Source organism: Bombus vancouverensis, chromosome 13, assembly GCF_051014615.1.
Source record: "Bombus vancouverensis nearcticus chromosome 13, iyBomVanc1_principal, whole genome shotgun sequence".
In the NCBI taxonomy this organism is placed as follows: Eukaryota; Metazoa; Arthropoda; class Insecta; order Hymenoptera; family Apidae; genus Bombus; species Bombus vancouverensis.
In genome coordinates, this window is record NC_134923.1 from 5795599 (window position 1) to 5821412 (window position 25814).

A 25814-nucleotide genomic window follows, 5' to 3' on the forward strand; every position below is an offset into this window, starting at 1 on the left:
ATAACCCGACATATATATATTTCAATAATATAGAAATTTACATTTAAATATATAGATGTAAACAATAAATTGAAAAAAGGATAACTACTGCTCAAAAGTATGCGATACTTGCTTATCATTGACGAGATGTAATTTAATTACAGTACATAGCGTTGCATCAATCTCGTTTTTATTAAAAGGAAGATATTTTAATTCAAATATTCTAGTCTTTCGTTTAATAACAAGATCGATCGAAATTTTGATCTTCTATGTTTCAGTAATTTAAAACGAAACAATTTATTTTTTAAATTCTCAGTTACGAGTTCGAGAAACGGTGAACACACATCGTGAACGTAAAGGTAGAAATGTCCCGGTTCAATGTTATTTAGAAATATAGTGATGATAACTGCTGAACATTTAATATATGATAAATTTCGAAAAAGCAGCTTGTACATCGGAGAGTTGAAAAGAATATTCCTCATAATGAAAATATTCGTGAAAAAGGGTAAAATGAAACAGAAAGTTAATTAAAAATTTGTTCTCCAGTGTAATATAAAACAGGCAGGATAATATGAAATTTTGATGGAATAAAATGTTTCCGATTTGATGAAGCAAGAGAAAATTTTGCCAGATATTTGCTAACGATTCTGCAAAATGTAATATGAATTTAACAAGTACGGATTTCATTTCGCTCATTATTTCGTACGAACAGTATTCTAAATAACACGAAGGCATTGTTTAATGAACAATAGAAAGGCATTTCATATCTCTATATTATTTCTGCAATTCGCGATTATGACTTTGAACGAAAATCAAATTAAAGTATTTTAATTGATTAAAAAAATATCAAAAAAATATGAAAAGATAATTAATAAGAAAACGCGTCGAAAACACTTGTATAAATCACGAAAAATAATATAACATAACTTTGCAAAAGAGAGAAAGAACACAATCTCATGAAAGAACATAATATTCGCTATCAATGAAATAGTACGAACAATAGCTTATTTTATAAAAAAAACGTTTACAATAGAAAGAAAGAAATTCGTTACACCGTAACAATATGAAACAATATGAATAATAGTTTATTTTACAAAAAAAAGCTTTATAAAATGGCCAAGCTTTATATCACCTTATAACGACGAAACAATACGATTGTATAAAAACGCGCAGAACCGGAACAATATAAAAGGAAACAAAAAATAAAACCGGGCGAAAGACACGCGGATAATAAAACATAAATATGTTCTTCGCCGGTACGTGCTAAAAAACCGACGCGAATCGTGTAGCCAATTTAATATCGGCGGCAGATATTCGAACGAAAATTAAATAGTAAAATTTAAAAAAGGAAATATTAAATTTCGCTCGCGTTTCGTTGGAACGTGTTTCATAAAATTGCGCGATTCACCGAGCCATTTTTCATCCGTGAAAATCGGACGCGAGCAATCGGTTCGCGATTTCGACCGTGCGATATTTTCAACAAATTTGCAATTTACACATTCGTCCCACCAATGTCGGAGCAAATACGCGTTATCGTGTGCCTCGGATCAATTTTTCGCACACGTAAACCGGAAACTCGGGGCTACATAATCGTCCATAAACGCGTATAGATTTCACGTGGCTCGAGGTAGCTACCAGGGCTGCCATCTCACCTCACCCCCTTCCGGAAAGCCCGGCTTAAAGGACTTAACAATTCGCGTTTCGCGTAATCTCGCATGAATCTTCATCGTCTACTATCTGGCCGCGCTTTCTGCAAAGCTCCAATCGTGCCACGGAAACCAAACGCAAACATCCGCCGTGAAATTGATGCCGCAGTTTTCGCTCGCGTGAACGCCTCGCTTGAATGCTTTGATTTCTAACCTTATGGTTGATATATCGTACAGCCTGTTTTAGGTGAAAATATTTCCCGTATATACTATCTATATGGTTTCCATAGGAATGTTTTTACAGACAGTCTCGTCTCGTGTACATATTGACACGTTGATTTGTCACTGTTATCATTCGTAGCGCGAAAAATGAACGTTTTAAGCAGAGGCGTTAGGATTGCCTGTTATATCGCTATAATAGAAAGTTAGAGCGAAAAGAAATAAACAATTCCAGATTTGAATATATCCCATAAAAAGAAGAAAAAAAAAGAAAATGAAGAAGTAGAAGTTGGAAAAATATTTTTCCATTTGCCTACATCGATCGAACCTTTGCTTTTTAACTTAACGATTTCAATTAATTTCTATCGATCTATCTTTTGCCGAATCCGTTTTCTGTCGTCTCTTCATTCACATTGACAGATCAGCTGCAACACTTTCTGTCACGATCCACCGAAACATTCTCCGTATGAATGACGAAACGTTCGGCTGGATGACAGATAGCGTGAACGGTCTCATCTAACACGCATGTTTCAATCTTCTGTCGTGGCGGTATCGGTACGTGACGGTCCATACCGTGTAATGTAAATTGACCTTAAAGTTTATATGCAGGTCAACACGTAATAGAAAAAAATTAATTTCTTAATCCTGCCAAATGAGAATAGCTGGCTTGAAAGAAAAACGAGCACACTGAACGACGCGAGGATAAAAACGCGTAATTGAAACGAGTCTCCGTTCACGACGTCAGCAAACGAACCTCCAATTACAATCTCGTTGTAGAAATCCAGGGGAACGGGATACGGTAACGAACAGGAACGAAGAGGTAGCGATCGCGATCGTATATACGATCCAAAGGCTAGAGGGGAAAAGGTGAAGAGACGAAAAGAGAAAAGAGGATCGTAGGTTACTCACGGTTAGCAAGAGGCGATGACCGGGCGTCGTCGTATTTTCACGTAACGGTTCGTTAAAGGGCAGAGAGTTGCAACGGTGGACGCGAGATTTTACCGCTCCGCGGTGCGTGAAATGGATACCGGGACGAGTGGGAAGCCGTGGGCACATCTAAACAATAAGCAGGGATATTAGTCTTGCTCAGCCAGGCAGGTGTAGATGCACATCGTGGTTTCACGTATCGCGGTGTCGCGTTCGGCTTCACAGGTATCTTCGTGCAAGACAGAAATTTCCCGGGGGCACTTTAACAAATTATACACGATCTTTGATGCCACTCTCCGCTCAGAGAACGCGTACATTGTCGGTTGAAAATACCTGACCACCCAGATTATTTTTCTTTCTCATTTCTCTTTTCTTTTCTTCTTTGTTCGAGCAGATAATTTTCTGCATGAAAAGATTAATTGGAAGAAATCAGGGGATCGAAACGGCAAACAAGATGAATTTTAACACGTTTTCTAAAATCCTCTTTCATTTTAACCCTTTGCACTCCTATGTCGACATCAGTTTTTATCTTAGGAGCTCCTTTGTCGAGTCTCACCCGACATTCTTTCAATCCCACCTTTTTTGTGAAACGTACAAAAGAAAACCAGGATTGCATGCTGGAAATTGTTTCAAGATATATCGTACATTTAAAAATTACAAAATACAACAATAGTGTGAATAAAACTGGTATTTAAGCGAATTTGCTTATTAATTAAGCTTATTTTTTAGTTAAAGTAAATTTCAAATAAAACACTTAAAGGCATTGGGAGCTGCTGGTAACGAAAGTGAAATAAAATTCGCAGTGCAAAGGGTTAAAGATAAGTTGAAACATTTGGCCTTCTCCGCGTCTTTCGCCTCTTACGATCACGTACACGCTTTGCCAATAAATAACGCGAATAATCAAACGATAGTAGATCTCTGACTTACGATAACCAACTTCCACGTAACATCTATACAACTGAATGAAATAGATACTTGACGAATCGATTAATTAATCGTCGCAACAGAATGAAATCTCAAATTCCATTGAGCAGCTCTTCGATGAACCAGTTTGTGACGGATAAACAGGTTTGCTTCGTCGAAAAAAGCATCAAAGATTCGGAAACGAAAAACTGGTAACGAGAATGTGGTGTGGGTGGGAACGAGATGGAAGGTATCGTTTGCGATTCACAGAAAGCTCGCACGGCGGTCGATTAATAGTGCAATTAAAGGGCGGCGTTCGGCAAAGGCACACGTTTGGAATAGCTATTGACAGGGGCTCGACGAAATTCCATTTCGTTTCAATAATTCCGCATGTACACGCGACGGTGACACGGGCGTTAATAAAACGGGAGTTAAAGTGCAGCCCCGTTCATTGAAAATACGTGTCCCACGACGCGTTTTACGCCATCCCATAATAGTATTACAGTTTATTTCGTGCCTTGATAACGAATACGCATAAATAGCTACGGATATCGGCCCGCGAAGCAATAATAATCGAGACTAGATGACGAAACGCATACAGATCGTAACTTTGTTCGTGATAAGATAAAAGTTGCAGGCCACCTGCCGTGTATGTAATCGAGAAAATATTTCTGCTCTCTGCTATTCACGGATTATAAGTGACGTAGACATGTCATATAAATTGCGAATAACAACGACCATCGTATTCCGAGTGCAGAAATACAGCTGTGGAATGTTAACTCGTATAACTAACTGTTATTTGAATACGTCGTTCATTAAATTAATAATGAATACCATTGGACAGCGAATACCATAAACGTAAAAAGAGGAAACACGGTACCAGTAAACTGTGAATACTCAAAAAACGTAAATGCCGAATACCCAATCTATGGGACCTATTCTCGCGACATGCAAAAAACCAAACATCCGAAACAAGAACGAACTCCATTTCTAAAATTAATCCTTCTCATCGAATCACGATAGTAATGCAACGCAAGTAAATGAAATAACAGTCGATACCAAACACAGCCGTAACACGAACAGATTTACGGAAGAGCGAGCGGACAAGCCGGTCGTTTTCACCGGAAGGAGCGACTGGGCCGATGATGATCGTTCACCCGGTAGCATGTAACATACGCCGTGTTACACGCAACAAAATTCACGGTCGGGGCGAATTTCGAAATTCACCGGGATGGTTAATGCCAGACTCGCGGTCCATTAGAAGTCCACCTCTTTAGAGATCGTTGCCGGTCGATCGGTAGAACCGATGCAGCGAGCCAGAGGCTGCCCTGGTCCGCGGCCGGAAGCCGGCAAAACGGATAAATTGGAATGGCGTGCGGCCGGCCAGCTTCGTATCGACATTTTGGATAATCCCAGGGCCGCGCAGCGGTGCGTACAAATGCCCCGCTGTGTAAACTATGCACCATCGTCCACTGGCCTTGTATTTATTAAACATGTCCGGTTACGAACTGCCGCTACCCTCTGGCTATGGGCCGTTGCTCGATACCCGAGATCCGTGTTAATTTGTCTGCGATCAATGGAATTGACAAATCAACTACTTGCGTTAGAACTTCGTTTCGGGGTAAAAGGGATAATTATTCTTTAGAGCGCAAAAAGATCTAATTAGTTTTTACGGCTAATCGCTTCAAAAGCCAATTTTTCTCATTTTTAACTATTTTATATCTAATATATAAAATAATTCATAAAATCGTCTTTTATATTTTATAGATATAAACGTATACGAACGTACAAAATGATTTCGATGATCTTTTTTAATACATCATAGAAGTCAACGTTTAGAATAATTTTTTTCTTTGCGTGCTATTCCTGCACTCTGTTAGTTTTCCAGATATTTTCAAGAAACTGTACCTATACCACTACAACGAATTTTGCTTATAATTGTGTGTCCGTAACAGCGTACGTGTTAAGATTGGATGTCGACCGTCTCATAGCGCGTGCAGCGGGATAAAGTGATTTCCTTGAAAAAAAAGCGGTCAAATTAACGTTACAATTTCTGAAATACATATGCTTCCATAATACATTCGTTGAAACATTCTAAATGTTTCGTATAACCCTCTCATACACCAAAACGCGTGAAAAACACATGTGAACGTTAAAAATTTGTTTCACGATGATTGCACGTAGCTGAAATTACCGAAGCAAGTAGGTAAATCAACTAATAGGTAATTTACGTTAACTAATAACAATACTGTACACGAAACGAAAATTTTCAAAAGTTGGACGAATCTTTTTCCTGCCTTTAACCATCACCAACCTACAATCTCATGTATTTACATAAAATATCATAATTAAGCAATTTTATTCTAACATCTACCAATTAAATAATAAAAAAAAAAGGAGGGAGAGAAAATAAATACACGTATAATAGCTCATAAAATCGACTCCGTTGCTTCATTAAATATCTCGGATGCAATTGGAGCAAAACCTTTCCCGGCACTTCCCGCGCCGATAAAGCAATAAAACCTGCGACGAATGGAGCACGAAGGGAACAAAGCGAAGGAAGAAACGCGGATCCAGATTGCCGGCAATCGGATGTCGGCGGCGGTGGATTCTCTTTTTGCATCGCTTACAAGTGGTTCCGACGATATTTAGGATCGGAGTCCGCTTACGTGAAGAGCCAGCTATCATTTATCTCGGTACATTCCCTTCCTTTTCACGATACACGCCCGTGTTCCTCTACACCTATGTATACTGGGTGATTCATAAATGCATGTCAATGCTTCGGGGGTGAATCTACACATCGAAATAAGTAAAAGAGACTCATCTGAACATACAATGGTTTACGAAGGTGCTCAAACACTCTTAGGTACTTTTTGTGTGTATTTTATTCAAAACGTTTCGAAATCTCGTTAGCAGTGTAACGAAACACGGCTCTCGTGATCGTATTGGTAAAATTTGAAACGGATCTGAAAATGTATATAGAAGTTACAAGATATTTATTGGAAGTATACCTACGCTTCGTTAGTAAATTTCTTAGAACGAATAAAATAACAAAATATCCGTGGCTTGACAAATTTTCAACGACACCAAGGACTTAGATAACATTGCCGGAGGAAAGATGCGCAAATACAATATAATATCTGGCAAAAATTAAATGATACGGAGTAGCATATTTCGATGTAACAATCGCGGCTCCCAGAACAAAATAGTATACATTGTTAAATTTTGTTTTATTTTTAAATTGCAGTCAACATGTGAAATCATCCATAAATCTATAAATCGAAAGCTAAGGTACATAAGATATATGTGTCCGTACGATGTTTTCTACTTATTTTAATATATGTAGATATATATTCATCCCCTGAAGTATAGAGTTACATTTATGAATCGTCCTGTAAATATATACGTATCTGCTTTTCTCGGAGTTCACCGGCGAAACGATCGCATCTCCTCTACTATGCCAGTGGTTCTCACCAACTTTCGACACTTTAATAACGTTTACCTTGCGAACGTTTCAACTTCGACTTTCTCGAGGCCTTCGGCTAAGAAAGTTCGAACGTGAGTTTCGTATAAGCTTCGTGGAAATCGCGATCTTTTTACGATCGAGTAGAGAATCGACTTACCGCTACCGATAGCTACAGAAACTAGAAAATATGAAAGTAAAAAACGTATTTAGAAAATCTGAGGAAGTTTGACCATTTTTGAACACCTTTGGAATATTGATTTTACTAATTAGATTAGATTTAGATGAAGTTTCTGTTATCCGTGAATGAAATCGTAATTTTATTTAGAGTCTAGAATATGTTTCCCTTTTTCATTTTCTATATCAAATTGTTAAAATGCTAAAGAACGACGAAAACTCTAATTTTTAAATTATTTATTATTCTTAACAATACTAATAATTGGAAAATGCTGATGCTGCTCTTTTCTAATTCTTTTCTAATTCTAATTTTCTTTGCTGCTGTTTACTAATTACATACTTCGATCCGCAATTATCAATTTAATCATACGGGAATATTATTAACAACGCAAACAATATTTTGATAATTTTCGTACCGATAACGAGAAATACAACATCGATAACCTTCAACCAGATAAAAATACCATCGATATCTTTCTACGAAGTATAACATTCGTATTATTATCTTCACAAATATAATATTTATACTTTCATAGTCTTACTTGTTGCAGCACAACTCGTAAGTGACACAATGATACATTCGGTTGTATTTTTTCGTGATAAAATTATCATCGTGTTTCTAGCTGCATTCCAATCGAGAATACTTTTTTCCCTCGTTTTCTACACCCGAAACTCTGCTATTTGGTACCCATAATACCATGCTAATTCCCGTCACGACGCAGTTGCTCAATTTCGTTAATTTATCGTCGCGCGCGGCGGCTGTTTAAACGGTGATTTAATTTCATTTAATAACACGGAACGAAATTACCGTGATTTATAGCGGCAACAATATAAGCGGAATTTGCAATGCGCGGCCGGAAACGGCAGTGTGTTCGCCATTTTCGACGTTGGACGGCTGGTCGCGGTTGGAAAGTCGAAACACGCCAGTAGAACAGAGAAAAGAGAATGAAAAAGGAAAAGAGTAAAGCAGAGTTTGAGGATGAAATTTAATTACATACGTGTCGCGTGCAAACTCTACACGGGAATTATGTCGGATGTCGAAATTCATCCTCTTCTTATTTTCTTCAGCTGTTTCCTGTGTTATAATCGCGTGCTTGCAACTTCCTTGCGTATGTTTTAATATGAACAAGCAATGTGCAAGACCTTTGGATGGACCACTGGCTTACATGAAAATTTTAACGCTGATAAGTTACATTGTTCGCTATACGCGGAATAATAACAAAGTACGATAGCTTAGAAAAGTTTTCAGATACTTGTAGAAACCTCTTATGAATATATTGTGTGTGTTACGCGAAACATTTTGAAATTTCATCATTCACGAGATTAAAATCGTGAAAAACTTCTGTGTTCGACAACTATGAATAATAATGGCGTAAAGCTAATATTTTTCACGATCAACCTCAAAGAAGAGATACTCTCACGAGTGTACGGTAAATCTTCGATTTTACACGACTTATGGGTAATCGAGTGCACTTGATGTCCAAGGGTGTCGAAGCCGCTATAAATTCCACGGGAATTATGGCGTTACTAAAGAGGCAATTTCCACCGGGAACTATTCGCCTGCAGCCAGGATAATCCGGGAAAAATATCAGCTCGAGGATTATTAGCCTGCGGCTTTCGCCGAAGTGTTTCCAATTAACCAGAGGAGAATTATGATCGTCGCTGACGGCCTGTTCTACCAACGATGGATTAAAAGTTTCGCTCGCCAGTCGTCATATGTATATGAACGTACCTTTAAATATGAATATAGTTTACCTAACAAGAGCGTGATGGTTAAGTTACAATGTAATGATTATTCGTCGTGTTAAAATGAAAATACAGTAGAATATCGAGTTCTGAATATTTGGTAAAAAGAAATGATATCGAAGCGAAGAATATTATTGTTGTTATTTGTAGCATGAATTTTTATTAATAATAAAATTATCAGGTGATCCGATTCAAATACAACTGGAAAAGTTATTTCAAATTGTCGACCAATTGCGCATCTTGTATTAATTCGTTATTTAAAATATCATTTCCTATTAACCAAACGAATTTATAATTTATAGTATAACATTGATTCTATTTAAAAGAATTAAATTGACCCACTTTTTTTCTAAGCAAGAAGAAATTTCCCTCTGAAGTACAATTTATCGGTGATTAAAAATTAATCCATTTTACGTATACATTTCTTCTGTAAAATTACTTAAAGTAGTATTTTAAAGTTGTCGACATCGTTCCACTTTACGGTCTGTGCATTACTGTTTTTTGACCAATTTCAGCAGAAGAAAATCCCCGAACGTTTAATTTAATTTTATTTTTTCACTCTGTGATGCTCTGACAAATCATGATGCAACAAAATAAAATGGAAAGAGAGGAGAATAAAATCGAGAGGTCGGTGTATCATTGATTCTTTCCAATAAAACCCGAACGATTTAATGAAACAGCCGAGCATCGATCCTTACCGTTCGTTAGCAGACTGTTGCCTCATCGAAACGAACGAAAAATTTCGGAATTATTTGTCGGAATGGAAATAAAGTCGTCAAACGACGAAGTTTCACCGGTGAATTCGAGGCGAGGGTAAATATTCGTGGTCGCGGAACCGTTCAAACGCCGTCCGGTCAATTCTCCTGGCTAAACCGCAACTGCGACGTGCCATCGACGTTCAGGAAAATTGAAAATCCAAAAAATAGATGCCAACGTCAAGGCGAGCCAGACAGGGAGATTAATGCACAGGGGAGAATCGATGGAGACGATCCATTTGCGATAAAATGAAGAGATCATGGTTATTGAAACAGAATAAAAGAGGAAATAAAATTGAAAAGATATTATTGATAAGTATATCGTGGATTTTCATGCATTTATGGAAACTTTGAAGATGCAAAAATACACCGGATGCGGATAACGTGCGAAGATATGTAAAATATCTAACGTAGTGCATTCGTTATAATATTTAACAGGTGAGAGAGATCTCTAGTGAAGTTCCAATTTTTTAATTATGACCAGAAAAAAATGTTTATTTGCATAAATGTCCGCAATCTATTGGTGAAAATACAAATTTAGAAGCAGGAGCTTGAAGAAAATGTATCTTCGTCTTTTTACAAATTTTAAATTATCTTTATAATTTTCCAGAATTCAAAGAATTCTGTACTTATGTACTAATTTACAGGTTACTGGCCGTCTCTGATTTGTCTAACATATTAACAGTCTAACATGCTAATAAAATTATCGGCGGAGAAATGAGCAAATATACAGTGGCTACAAGAAGTTTCGTCACGTACACTTATTTTCCAATCAAGCATTTTTTTGGTCAAATTGGCACGCAATAGTAGTAATTTGTAGTTATATAAAAGTTTACAAAAAGTGTCACCAAATGATACAAAATCTAGCACTAAAACTAACCAAAGCTGTAAAAACGACGAATTTCAGATCTTCTTTTTTCTAGAATTACTAAAAATATGTAGATATTTTAGTCAAAATGAATATTTACTTTTATCTAGATAGTGTCGCAATTACTTGGATCTATTTATTTCAATTAATATCATTTGAATTATAACGATTCATATATAGAATAATTGATTATATATTACAGATCTGTAGTTCTAGTATTAATATACGTGAACCTAATTAATTAATACGTAAATAAATTGTTGAGCTTGAGGTTGACTGATTGAAGAACTAGTGGATGAATTTGTAATAGAAAAGTATATTGAAATAATTAAAGGTATAAGTATAATGTATAAGTTTATGCTGAATGATAGGGAGCACGTTCATATATTTATAGCAAAAGAACATTACCAAAAAACTTAAGCTTATAGCTTGGGCTAGAGGCTACAGGGAACATAAATAGAAATCTGTTTATGAGTTCCTTTGTTGTTAAACCTTGCAACCCAAAACATAATGTATATTCAAGGATATAATAATATGCACCGCTCCTTATTTAGAATATTTCTTCGTAATAGCAATCTCCAGGTCACGGATGTACATAAATAAAGATGTAGAGTTTTTCTTGAAGTAGTTACTTCAATATAAATAATAAATAGAACGATACGTCAATATGCTTTTTGTGGTCACTGTAAATAATTGTTAATTTTCAAGAATTATTATTTCATATGAAACTTCATTTCACCATGCTACGTTTGATCTCTCTTTATCCCATATTCTCTGAACATTCCTTTATCGATAAAGCGTATACAATTACTCTATACATAATTAGCCTAAGCTCTCAGGAAAAATGTCTTATTTACGAAAGGACCTTATAATCTTCCTGAATCCACGGATTTCCACGCTCAAAACACTTCTGCCAAATTTCCCCCATCATCCTATTTACAATATCAGTATCCCTCATAAATATTGTATTAGCTACGCTTGCTGTATTAAGTACGATCTGCATACGCGAGTCTTGGATACTTTCGCGTAGATGTGCCATCAAAATAGGAGAGAGGCTTAACGACAGAACACCGTTACCGAGCTTTATTATAATTTCATGTAATTTCGCTAATGGGGATTAGCCGTTGGCCGGACATAGAATAATATTAAGGTGAAACTTCCTCGTCCGGGCTTTAAACCGTAATCTAGCTTAATACGACCGACCAGGGAAGGATTATTTTTCGGGGGTACAGATTCTTGTCTGCCTGGTAAGCAGTAAGGCTGGCATACACGTCTGCCGCGTTATATTTTCGCGGCTAATTTCCCTCACGGCTTTACTTCAATTACCATAAGTTTCCGGCCTCTGTCTTAAATTTTGTTCATTTTAATTATTCCATACATTTTTATTCAATATCGTATTTTTGGGATAAGTCTGAGTGAAGAGATGTTGACAAGTTGAATAGGATTCTTAACATGAAATTTGATACGTACAGGGAATCAGAAAGTTGACTGTCATTGAATTAATCCATTGTTTCGCATAATAGTTTACTAACTAATAATATTAGTAAATTGACAAGTGACAAGTTGAATAAAATAATAGAACGATTTGTTGTTGTCGTTGCTCTATTATTTAAAGTCACATCAACTGTCAGGGTTATTAACTGCCAGGATTACTTTTTATTTAAAAATTCCACATGTGTATTTTTGTTTCTACTAGAATGTATTAAGTTGTCCAGAAAGTGTCTTTCTTTCGCAAACATGTTTTTTACAACAGTGCACCTTCATACAAACGTGAAACCAAGTCTGTGAAATGTCGCGGTGTTCATCTCAACAGAATAAAATGGATCGTACGTAATTCGAGAAAATAATATAAAAGAAAAAGCGTTGTGCGTCTATTATTTCCTCATAAAACGAAAGAAACTTTTCCAACAATCTAATAGTACAAAACAAGTTTTTGCTTGAGACAATCATTTGCTTTATTATCAAAAATGTTCCAATTACGAAACAAAATATATTGATACTGATAATCGGTAACATGTAATTGTCACTAATAATATTCACTCGATAACGATAAAGGATCAATGTCTCATGCTCCCTAACAAAATGAAATACCAAAGACCATCTTTTTGTTGGAATACTGTTGCTCAAAGGGTGGAATCTGAATGATGCGCGGTGCTGATTTCAAGCGGAAACGTCGCTGATCACGAGGCAGTGCGACCATTAATATTAATGGAATACCGATACGACGCGATAAAAGCGATTTAATAGCGTAGTTAATGGCATTATATCATGGAACTACTGGAGCCATTAGCGAAATTACGGGGAAATTAGATGTACCGGGGGCTGGCCACGCTGATCGTCCTTTCTGAGCTGCATTTTTAACCAGAATCACGCGCCATCTGCGTCTGCTTTTCGTGAATCCTCGATGAAATTTCGATGATTCTAGAACCCTCATATGCAAACGCGTATACGATATTGCGTGCATTACTGATGCAAATTAATTACAACGTTAATGCACTGCCTTTTAATAGTGCACTGATTATTCTAACCATATTTGGTACATTAATTTCGCATGACCAGCTCTCGAGACTACTCACTGCTTTTGTTTTCGATTTTTGTAGGATCGTTCAAACTGTTATTAATCACGTTAGTCGTCATTTATTTCCTGGTGATCGAACGTTTGATTTTCCCTTGATTACATTTTTTCAAATACAACGATAACTTTACCATCTTCAATCGGTAATGCCGTATCAATCCAGTAATTCTAATTCAACAAATTGTAGTTGCAAATAGCGTTGTTCCAGACCGAGGTAGATACCTCGATACGAGGTAGCATGCCTCGAGTCGCTTGAAACGAATTTTCTTTTTCACCGCCTGACCGCGTCCTCGTCGCGTTTCATACGATCAGCAAAAAGCGCTAAAAACTGTAAACATTTGAACAAAACGTCACACGAGCCATCCACAGAAATCTCGTTCGGCAGCCAAGATTCCTCAGACACCCGATACGATTCAGATCTCGAAAGTCGTTTCATGTCGCGCACTTGATATAGCAATCGTCGCTTCCAATATTCAACAACTTCTGTCCTCGGCTGTTTTGGTCAGCCGCGAGACTTCCAATTAAAACGGACAAGGAAAAAACCAAATGAAAAAGGATAGAAGGCGAGGAAGACAGGAAAAAAATCGAAAGAAAACAAGAGTCCCGGCTTAATTTTGTATGCACTATGCTCGATAACAATTTCATCTCCGATATCGCTGGTCTATTAGTCGAATAACATCGAAGCAAGTGGAGGAACAAGAGGAGAAATAAGAAAAAGGGAGGACTAAGAAAAACAAGTGCAAGAAGAATAATAAGAAGAGAAAGAAAAAGGAAAGGCAAGGGCGACCAAGCATAAGAAAGGGAAACAAGGACGAAGATCCTGAAACCAGCCGAAGGCAAATCACGTACACTGCCGCCTTCGTGGGCTACTGAATTGAATTTCGGACAACACTTACCACGCCAGCCTCATGAATAATGCATTCGTTGGAGTGACTGGTCGCGGGTGTCGCGCACGGAAAAGTGTTGACCCTTTGACCAAGATGGATGAGGCGGTCGTTGATTATCAAAGACAAACGTGGCTTCCAGCCGCGTTTCTTGCACCCTTCTCCATCTCTGGTGCACACCGTACACCAGAATCGACTTGCTCGGGCTTTTGGCTTTGAAATATCCTCGAAACGACGCGATGCGACGCCTCGCAAGTCTAATCGATGCGCGTTGAACGACGATAGAGATATTGGTCCGTAGCTTTAAAACAGATGGGGCACGTCTTCGGGGTTCTCCTTGGGAGGTGGACGACGTATTTGCTCGGAATCTTTTATACGTCGCGCGTTTTAGAAGGACGAATCTTTTTGAAGGATGAGAACAATTACAGCCGAGGAACGTTCCTATAAATCCGTATCGAACTCGTGATTAGATTTTAGATTTTTATGTATTTATAGGAAATTGAAGGGTAAAACAATTCATAAAAGGCACACAATATGAGAGAAGTATATAAAATATCGAAAGTATAGTACTCGTTAGAATTTACCTAAATTTTTAATTCTATTCATAAAAATATGAATTTGTATAAATATTCACCATCTACTCGTAACACATAAAGCTTCGTTCATCGTGTTCGAACCAATTGTTCGATATGCGCAAGTTGGTTTTGCATCTCAGAACGAGTACTCTTAGTTTCAAGGTTCATGAAATATTTGGCAGGTATAATGAAACATTATTCCTCATAACGTGTGAGTAATAAGTATTCGAAACTTGCATTTGCATTTTATTCGGATTTATAAATAAATATCGAACTTGATCCCATCACTAATCGTATAACTACGGAACAAAATGACCAACTGATTTTCATTTCGCACGAACTTTATACTTTAAATGTTGTTAATACCAACATTAACCCTTTGAGGACGGGACCATTCGAGGTCAACTGCTCCGCGAGGCCGAGGTGCTGCTGCGATTGTTATTTACAACTGTCAGCACACATTTCTGCTTAGACGTGTTTTTCATTCATAGATGTTAACACTTTACCGACCGATAGCCGATTAATCGCTATTTTGTCGCCAATGCTTACCGACCGATAGCCCATTAATCGGCCTTTTGTCACTGACGATCTTTCTCATTATTTGAGCAGTAATTTGTTATTTAGTATTAAGGTACCTTACTCAGTTGCGCCAGTTGCGTTGCTTTGTAAGCTCCCACAGTTTTATACCAATTTGAAAAACTTACCGTTCGCGATGAACGAAAAGAACGGTATTGGAGAGTCTAAATCGAAAGAGAGCTGGCGCCAGGGAGAATCTGCGCCTGAGCTGCCAGTCGGACGTGCGTATACTACTGAACCGCTAGCAGTCGCTAAAGTGTTAAATTCTAGACATATGTACATGCACAGATTCTCCACAGGATAAATAAAATGACACACATATGAGTCTTTTGGTTCCATCAGTTGTTTTCGCCAAACGCGTATATCAATTGCTCGGCCAAATTGATAGCATACGCAGAACGCATATATGCGGCGGTAGTCGACAAAGGGTTAATTAAAATTCTGCTGAAAGGATTCAAGAAGAAACACGTGTAGCTATCCGTATTGTTGCAAAAATAGATTCCGGAAACGTCATCGTCCCGCGGAATAATTAATTCGAAACAGGAACTAACCCGATTGCCTGGCGTGTTTTCCGGGCTACCCACGCTAAAAGCGCGGGCCTCTCGAGAAAAACTAATTAGAATTCAGAAAGGGCGAACTATACCGAAACCCGACACTTTGCATATAATTTCGCTGGAACGGCGTGTATACGCGGCGAGTACTCGCGCGATACGCGGTGATACATTATGCTATTACGTTTCATTGCCCGACATTAGACGAGATTACGTTCCTTCCCTTGATATTACACCCGGTGCCCAGGGTGACTTAATGGCTTATTTCATCATCGCGACCGGCCGAATATTTTTCTGCCCCTTCTTCGGCACTTTTTCCGACGATCCGCGATATCTTCGCCGGCAACCACCCGAAAACCGTAATTTGTACCGTCGTAAAAGACGCCGGTGAGAATTTGCGAGTTGGCAAGATTCTATCGAGACCTACGCTAACTTATTATTCTTATCGGCAGGAGCGTTCGTTTAGCCTTTTCGACGGAAAGAATTACAGGTTCTTCGTACATTCGTACGGAGCAATTTTATCCTCTGTGATCTTTTTTATTCACTCGATAATTCAGGCACGATGACTTCAAAATGGAAGAAATTTTATTAATCGGATCATCCTGTACCCAACAACAATTTTTATATCGATGGAATTCAAAATTAACACTGACAGATCGATTTTATTCGCGGTTGATTCGCAGTACTTGCAAATGTTAATACGATGTAATTTATTTCGAAGAAAAATGAGAAAGAGGCGGTTCTTACTTGGTAGGTCTTTTGAGAGATTGACAATTCGAATGAGAAATTCGCTTCTCATCTTCGGTTAATATGTTCAAGATACGATTTAATCCTTTGCGCTGTAGTTTTATTAGGTTGCCCGAAAAGTTTCTTTCGTTTTATAAGGAAATAATAGACGCGCAATGTTTCTTGTTTTATATTAGTTTATTGAATTATGCACGAAATGGATCGTACCTGATTCAATAAAATAATACAAAACAGAAATTCTTGTTCATTTATTATCACCTTATGAAACGAAAGAAACTTTTCGGCCAACTTAATTATGTAATTCGTCAAGTTTACGTATTAAGAACAAAAGACAGAATTTTGCCCATTCGACAACGTGCAAAAGTTTCGAAAATATCAATTTTCTCCAATATCTTCCTTAAGATTATGTTCTAGCTTCGACAAAACAAAGACATTCAAAGATCGTGATTTTCATATAACGATAACATCATGAATATTTTCAAATCGATAGCCATTCATTATGTGACTTGATAATTACTTATTATCAATTACTTATTAATTAATACTTGATAATTACTTTGTTATCAAGTTATATTCAACAGCCTAGTAAATGAAAAATAAACGTTTATTTTCGAAAATTATGTTTCCCTTTAAAGCCCAACTTTTATTATCAAGCTATATTCAACAGCCTAGTAAATGAAAAATAAACGTTTATTTTCGAAAACTATGTTTCCCTGTAAAACCCAAGTTTTACTACGAAGCATAAAAGTATAATACATCTGTTATACTATAATTACGGATATTTAAATAAATATATATTATTTATATATCAATTTATCATGCAAATATGTATATACAAGAACAAATATTCCGATGCAAATATTTCGACGATGTCTCCGATAAGTATCGCGATGTGAAGGGAATTCTTATCGATGGAAACGAGTCGCAGCACGCGATCGTACCAACCAAAGTCGAATGCACTATGTTACAGAGATGCAGCAGCGGTTACGTGTCCGACCCACGTATTATGTATCTCGAACAGGAAGTGGAAAAAGATAAGACAACTTGGCGTCATTAATAACTCCTCCCCCGCGTTCCACTCGCATCTGGAGCTTGCTCTTCCTACAACTCCGTGGCCTTCCATTCACCTCGATGTTTATTCCTAAATAATTTCGACGCTTCAACGGTCATTTTAAAATTCGTTCTTTCAACAATATATTTCACGCGCCTCTGCGCTTCTCTTACGAGATCCTTTGTTAATTTCTGGGAAATTCTAGTTTTTCTCGGTCGTACAACTTTTAAATAAAACTAACGTAGAACGTCGGAGGAAATGGAAACCTTGGAGGAGATCTTTAAATTCTTTAGAATTTTTAGGCATTTCCAAAAGTGGATTTTTCCTCGCGAAAAGTTTAAGAAGACACGGAGTCTCGTAAGATTTGGGAAAATTTGTATATCAGAAATCTTGTATCACAGATAGAAATATTTATCAGACTCCCGTCAGTTAAATCGATTATTCTAAATTTCTAGAAACAAATTTTAATTCACGTAAATCACTCGCCGTTTCAAAATCGCGAAATATGTGTCGTTTTACCGTACATTACCACCAGAATGATAAAGAAAACAACGGTTCATCCTAGTTACTCTGATCGAGTAACTGATCTGCTCTATAGAACACTCATAGATGAACGCAATTCAGTCAAACGGATGCTTGTTGCAAACTCGCAAAACGGCCATTACTCTATTCTAAAACTCCAACAAATCCCCTCTAAATCCATCGAATTACACACGATTCGCATTCCATCGAGGTTCGCTTCCTCCCTGTACGCACGGCAACCTCTTCAATTTCGATCGAAGAGTGAAAAACAAAAAGCGAGAATTTAAAAAAAAAGACGAGAAACGCGATAGAAACATCGCGATGATGGCCGCGCATTGTCGAAGCCGTGATAAATCGAATGGAGCGCGACCGGAAGCTCGAGTTGCATCGCGTATCAAATTCGCGGCCGGAAATCATACAATGCGGTCCGTGTAATGAAAGATAATTGAAATCAAAACAGAATCAATGCGGGGAGCTACTGTTTGTTACCGTTGCGAAGCTACATAAAAATCCCACTGTACGACCATAAAGCAACCTGCGGCCCGCGATTTCGATTTTTCCTCACTTTTTCTCTGTTTTACTTTTATCCTCTTTTTTTTTTTTATCTTTTTTATGCACATCCTCGTATCCAGTTCGGCTTTATTACGTTTTCCACCGGTGCACAAATATTTCCACGATGAAAAGGTGGTCGCAATTACGAATGGAATTACGCGGATGCAGCACGCTCCTCTCCTTAAACAGAGAGAATTGTAGGATATTTTAATAAATCTATTTTCCATCCGTTTCGTGTATTTTATTTGTCGTGTTTAAAGTTGAATTATTAAGTCGTAATTCCCTGAAAGCGGAATTACGTAACGTAGAGTTTTTATTAGCAGGATATTTGACCATTGGGCATTTTAATATGTCTGCACCGAATTTAACGACGGATATTTTGTTAACATTTTTTACCTCATTGTAATGACGAAATTAAATTCTGTTCTACGTAGCGTGTTTTTCAAATAATGAACGACAATTAAAAGAACGAAAATACCTGGCCAATTTTCGTGTAGTTTTTGCATTCTTGCTGTTGAAATAAAATATGTATTACGTACAGCGTGGTATTGATTTAGACAATGAATCGTGAAATTATTTTAATAATTTCCTATTTTCATCGTGTATTTGTCGTTTATTTTACATGTTTCCATTGTACTTTCAATCCGTTCGAGTGGATTCATTTATATTCAGAATATTTTATTTTCTTAAATAATAGGAACATTTGAATACGTCTATTTTCCATTTATATCGTATTTTATTATTACCTTCAAATAATTCGATAATATTCTCGTTGCAACATTTTGAAATAAAATTGTGTAACATTTCGGTCTTCTCTTCTTAAATAATGAACAGAATTTAAATATTGAACGAGAATTTTATGAATATGTAAATGAACCTGTTTGAAAGTTTTAATACCACCTGATATCTACGTTAATCACGACATCGAAATTATATGATTTTTAATTTTGACATGTCGTTAATACAGTACATGGTTTAATATCTATTTTATGAAAATTTAATGAACGTTGAAATGTCAGCAACATAGCCTCTTCTCTCGAACAATATTCGTTATATCCTCTCGTTATTTTACACGACGATGATAATCCAAAGTGAAAAGAGCGTAAAGATTATGGATCTACAAGACACTTTATATCGCTTATAAGAAAATAATAAAACACTGCAGAAAAATCTGTAATTCATTACTATGATACGTTTCAAAGGTAAAGTCAACCATTTTTAATAAGTAAATACTTCTTCTATAATTCTTGAATATAATATTAAATAATAAAGTAACTAATAAATATGATACTTTACCTATTAATATGGAATAAATATTTCAAATATTATTAAATATTTCGATTATACAGGCTGGTTGGTAACTGATGGTACAATCGGAAACGGGGTGATTCTACGCGAAAAAAGAAGTAAAAAATATACAATAAAAATTTAAAAATTTTAAAAATTAAAAAAATAACGTCAATCCAGACAACGATCTACAGTGAGATCCGTTACAACGAGACGTGATAAAGTGCACGCGTACCGAGCGAAAATTCAAAGTCGATTTTCTCGAAAAGAAAGCCTCAAACGAAAAATTTTTATTCTATATTTTCGACTTCTTTTTTCGCGTAGAAACACCCCCTTTCCGCTTGTACCACCAATTACCAACCACGCTGTATATATGGAAATAATATATGCGATTCGATAGAATAGAAGCAATTTTCAGTCGAAACCCGATATATTCTCGCGATTACACCACAAAATTTCGCCACATTAAACGATGAACAGAACCGAGAATCTTTCCGAGTACGAAAAGTAATTTCGCTTGGTAATCGTTGGTAGTTTGTTATACGTAAATCGGTCCTGAGGGAGAGACACCCTCTGTGTTTGTTCGCAAGGTTCTCTGGGCTGGTGCAAGGTAAATAATATCGGAAATCTGAATCTACCCTCGAACGAGGCAGGAGGACCTCTCTCCACTAGCTTGTTGTGGACATTTCGAAAAGTTTTCCGGCGACGTTGTTTGAACGCTACTCATTAAGCAAAATCATCGATTTCACGATAAAAGCAAGACGAGTTCGATTTAATCGTACTTGTAGAGAAGAAAAGAGAAGAAAGGAGCTGAAGTTCCTGTTCATCTGTAGTAATGGGAGAGAGTTTTTCGATGGATCTCTCGTTCTTGAAACTTAATCCGGTATATCGTTCATTTTCTGCTTGACCATGCGCTTAAATATTATTGGAATAACATTATTTTATTATTACAATTATAACAGTGAAAATGCAAATTTCCATCTTTAAACATCTTTCACTGAGAACCAACTTATCTGATCGTTCTAATGTGGTAAGAAAATTGGCGTTTATAATAATCGTGTGGGACTATTTTTCACTTTGTTATTCGTTTGTTTCGTATTAATTTGAGAGGATAAGTTATCGTTAAATGCGGATTAACAAAGAGGAAACACGCAACAATTTTGTGCCAATTAAAATATCAACAATTTAATTGCAACAAAACTTAATGATCACGAAAGTAACTTAAAAAGCGTTCTATAGTCATAAACGCAAAAACAGGGGACCGAAAACAGAAGGAAACGAAAGAACAGCTGGAGCTAGGAAATTACAACGCGAAACAACGGTACTATACCATACGCCGCATTTAATTTCTCTAGGAATCACAGAGTTCATCCCTTTTCTCGAAATGCAAGGACGAGGTTGAAACTACCGTTACTTTTCCTCTTTTTCCTTGGAGAAAGAGGAACAAAGAAAGGGAAAGCAATGGGAAAAATAAAACAGACAACCGTACACACCGGGTGAAAAAAAAGAAAAAAAAGAAGAGAGAAAAGGGACAAGGAAAAAAACGCAAAAAATGAGACAGAGAGATCGAAAAATTCGACGGCAGGAAATTTTTAGCGAGTGCAGCGTACACCCTTTTCATCGTGTCCCAACTCTTTTAGAATTATAGCGGTACAAAGGCACGAGCATTGGCGGAGGAGGATGAATAAACCGTAGCTGCAAATGCAGGCTCGCGCGAACCCGGAGATTTTCAAAAGGACCACGCGACGTGCCAGACATACAAAGAGAACAGCAGTCCATCCTTCTTTCGACAGAAGAACACCTTGAACGTTGCACCAGAAAAATTTCAGTTGGTCCGCTGGTATCATATTTTTATCGGGCTGACGTCTATACCACCCCACCCGTAGGCATAACCGCGCGTCATATGGAACAAAGCTCCTGGTCAGGATTAATGTTGAAGAGAAAAATGAAGTATAGAAGACACACACGTAAACACAAGAGAGAAGGATTGATTGTGTTCAAAGAAGATGACCTTGAGTCACGATAGAAAAACGTACGATAATAAACAAAGATATTAGCACAGATGCGATTTTTCTGTACAATTTTTAAATTTTCAAGTTTTTTAGAGATAACTTTCGAACCTTTCAAGTATGTTATTATTTATTATCATTAAACGACTTTACCGTAAGAATTAATGATGAAAAAATATATAATGAACTGTTTCTACCGAAACATAAAATTACTCTAATTAAAAGCTAACTGTAGAATCAATACAAGAATTGAACTGTTTTGGAAATAAATAATTTTTGTTGAATAAATAATATAGAATTACTCGTCGCTGTATGTGATATAATTTTTTGAAAGATTTAGGAAATGGGGAACAATATTATGAATAATTATACAAATGCATTATGAAGGAAAAAAGAGAAGGATGCAGTTTGAGAGGGTAGATTGTTTCGAAGGCCAATTTTGAACTGATACGATTTTGAGAAGAGAATAATTGACCAGCTTAGGCATTGTAATAAAATATGAACAATTTTTAAACTGTTATCTAAAGAAATAATATACGTGACATAAATGAATAAAAATATTTAATAAACGTATCAAATGTTGTAAAGTATTTAGAGAACAATATGAAACTATATGAAATATTTATAAAACTCCGTGAGATATAAATTAAATTTTTAAGTGTATTAATGCGTTTCATAGGAAATATGTTTTTAATTTAAATAATAATTTATTTTACAGTTCCTGTACATCCCGACCATGCCATTAGTCAAACATCGGACGATGATAGATTTTCACCGGACATGATTGGTGGTGGCGATTTTATTGAAGGGTAAATATTAAATTTACGTAACACTTATTTATTATACAGTATGATGCCTTTCAGTAAATATCATTTTAGATTAATAAATGATAAACGATACTGTTTTTAAATTTATATTTGATAATTAATGATATCGACTATTATACGAAAAAAAAGGTATTTTAGAACGTTTATGTACTTTTAAAGAAATCTCTAATGTTTAAGAGAAATTTTAAGTTAAATACTTTAAATTTGAAAAATGTCAAATAATCATTGTTATTGTATCAAACTTATGTTATCATAAATTGTTATCACGTATCTACTTTAAACAGCTACTATTTTTTTTTTTAAGTGGTGATTCTTTATTTCACCGCCCAAAAACTGCGATTAGCGTCAGTTTACAAATGGACGCCGGGTGTGGTGTTAAATGACATAAGATTTTTCTGTTAAAATTTTTAAAGATAATTTATAAATATGAAGCTACTCTTGTACCTAGTATTGTTACAAAATACTCGTATTTTTGTACGTGCCATACATAGTGTCAAAAATGTTACAAATGTTACAGAAGCAAGGTGATCATTGTTTGTTTTTTTCAGTGAGGTTATAAAAACTGCCGCGAATTTTGTACGACAGTAAACATACAAGAATGTAACTGATATACGTTAAATAAAGAACCGAAAATATAAATTTGTGTTACTTTGTTTTTATTTTAAAACATTTTATTTCATGAATCAGGACATTCTATCTGTTAATAGTAGTGTTTGTTTTGTGCTTGAAGGTTATGTTTTGGAGAAAATAATCATGTATCTTTCTAAAAATCATGACATAAAATGTTCACGCAATGAAATAACAAATTGATATTTTTACTTTGCACAGCAAATGAATCTGTATATGCTTCCATTATGATAGAAATATATCATTCTCTAAAATAATAAAGCAAAACGTTTTGTACTTTTAACCTACCAAATTTACTCTATAAATTTCTATATTATTTAATGAATATATTGAAATAAACGCTTTTTTGTTTTGTATTATTAACAGCATTGGACCTGGAGATGGATTAGATCTCTCAGGAACTGGAATGTCAACTCCTCACATCTCTCATTTGGCATCAACAAATCCATTTAGTATATTATCACCAAGTCCACAACCAACTAGTTCTCAATCTAGTACTATCGACGTTCATACAATCGGCGGCCTTAGAAACGTCAATATGCAGTTATCTCCTGGGAGAAAAGACAATCATGAAGGAAAATGCGAGGTACGTAAGCAATTGTAAAGTCTTAAATTGGTCATTAAGTTATAAATCCTGTATTAAAGTTTTAATTCATTCTTTTAGGTGTATGTAGGGAAAACATGTGCACAATTTTTAGGAAATCAATCTGTTTATATTCCGTATCCAATGACCCAAGAGCTGCTTGATGATAAGCTAATGAAAGCTTTTGGTGTTATTAAATACTCAAAGTAAGTGAATTGTATATGATTGTGATTTCATCATACTAAAACAAAATAAATTTTTGTTTATGTTTCAGTGAGGTCTCATCGAATTGCGAAGGTTATGCAAAACCATCATTATGTTACTCTGCATTCCCAATATGTCGTGACCCTGCCAGTATTCTTAAACTTAAAAATTCTGAAGCTAGCGCAAGTTTATTTCATTTTCTGAATTCGAATCAGGGTGATTTGTCAAGAGACACAGGTGATGGGGATGATGCAGATGATATTACAGGAGTTCATGGTATTCCCAGAAAACGTAGTCCTACATTAGGTCCTGGCTCAGAATTCAATCCATATAAGGATGGGAAAGCTTCCAACAAAAAGATAATAAATCAAAGCTATGGAGAAGCACAGTCATCTAGCAGAAACGAGATCAATCGTAAATTACGCAGGATCTGTCGGCAAGAATGTGAAATGCTAGAAAATGATTTGTGTAAGAAAGAATACGCAATTGCTAAAAGACATCCACTGATTGGACATCAAGTGCCTTTAGTTGATTGTTCTGATTTACCAATGGAAGATAGCCCCGAGGCTCGTGATTGTTTAAGTCTTGGAATTTCCTCAGGAAACAATGTACAGGAAAGTACGTATTAAACTCCTTTAACAACTCCTTAAATAATAAAGCTACATTATTGTATTGTAAAGCGTTGTTTCATCTTTTTGTAGATGACTACTGTTACTGGGGAAGCGGAAAGTCTTATCGTGGTATTGTGAAGACAAGCATTAGTGGAAGACCATGTATGCAATGGTCGCATGGTGAATTCAATCTCCAGATTTCCGATTATCCCGAATTAGCTGGAAAGCATTCATACTGCCGTAATCCAGGCGATAAAGAATTACAACCGTGGTGTTACGTTTATGTCGATAGTAAGCCGCAAAAAGAATTTTGCAACATACCTAAATGTGGTAAGTTGTGATAATTAAATAAACAATCAAAGACATATTACTCATTAGTATAAAAGTACTGAATACATTATAACTTTTTTCTCCGCAGTTGAAAACTTATGGATCTATGCAGTCGTTGGTTTTGTACTAACAGGAGGATTTGTTGTCATATTAGTCTGTTACTGCTGCTGCTATAGAAGCAGAAAATCTAGAAGGCAAATGAATCATTTGCCATCAAATAAGGTAGAATTTTACCTAATTTGGAAACTATATTTTAAATGAATCTGGATGAAAAGTTTCTCTACTAAGAATAACAATACAAATTAATACTTTATTTTTTATTTAAAGATGCTGACCGGTATACAATGTGATAAAAATATATACGACGGAAGACGAAGTACAACGCAACCTATGGAAATGAGTTCTCTTTTAGCTGGTCCTGGTAATACAACTCCAGGAACAGGAACATTAAGTAGCGGTAGTAGTCGAACGTCCAATAATAGAGTACCACAATTTACTACCAATAATGTTGTCCTTTTGCAAGAACTTGGAGAAGGAGCTTTCGGTATGCATGAAATAGAATAATTTTATATTTCCTTTTTATACACACTTTACATAAACTATAATTTTCTGAACGTTTT

At 36.1% G+C, this 25814-nt stretch overlaps 1 protein-coding gene across 3 annotated transcripts in view; it reads left to right on the forward strand.

The window, feature by feature from the left end:
* Positions 1-25814, forward strand: part of Ror (tyrosine-protein kinase transmembrane receptor Ror) — a 353434-nt gene that overhangs the window by 324217 nt on the left and 3403 nt on the right. For 2 of the 3 annotated variants that reach the window (XM_033339516.2, XM_033339507.2), the window contains exons 5-11: positions 22731-22821; positions 23833-24052; positions 24131-24255; positions 24324-24871; positions 24955-25194; positions 25283-25416; positions 25522-25738. In XM_033339516.2, coding sequence (XP_033195407.1) covers positions 22731-22821; positions 23833-24052; positions 24131-24255; positions 24324-24871; positions 24955-25194; positions 25283-25416; positions 25522-25738 — 1575 coding nt within the window. Of the gene's footprint in view, positions 1-22730; positions 22822-23068; positions 23364-23832; positions 24053-24130; positions 24256-24323; positions 24872-24954; positions 25195-25282; positions 25417-25521; positions 25739-25814 lie in introns of those variants that run through there. The other variant, XM_033339524.2, reaches the window with a different exon arrangement.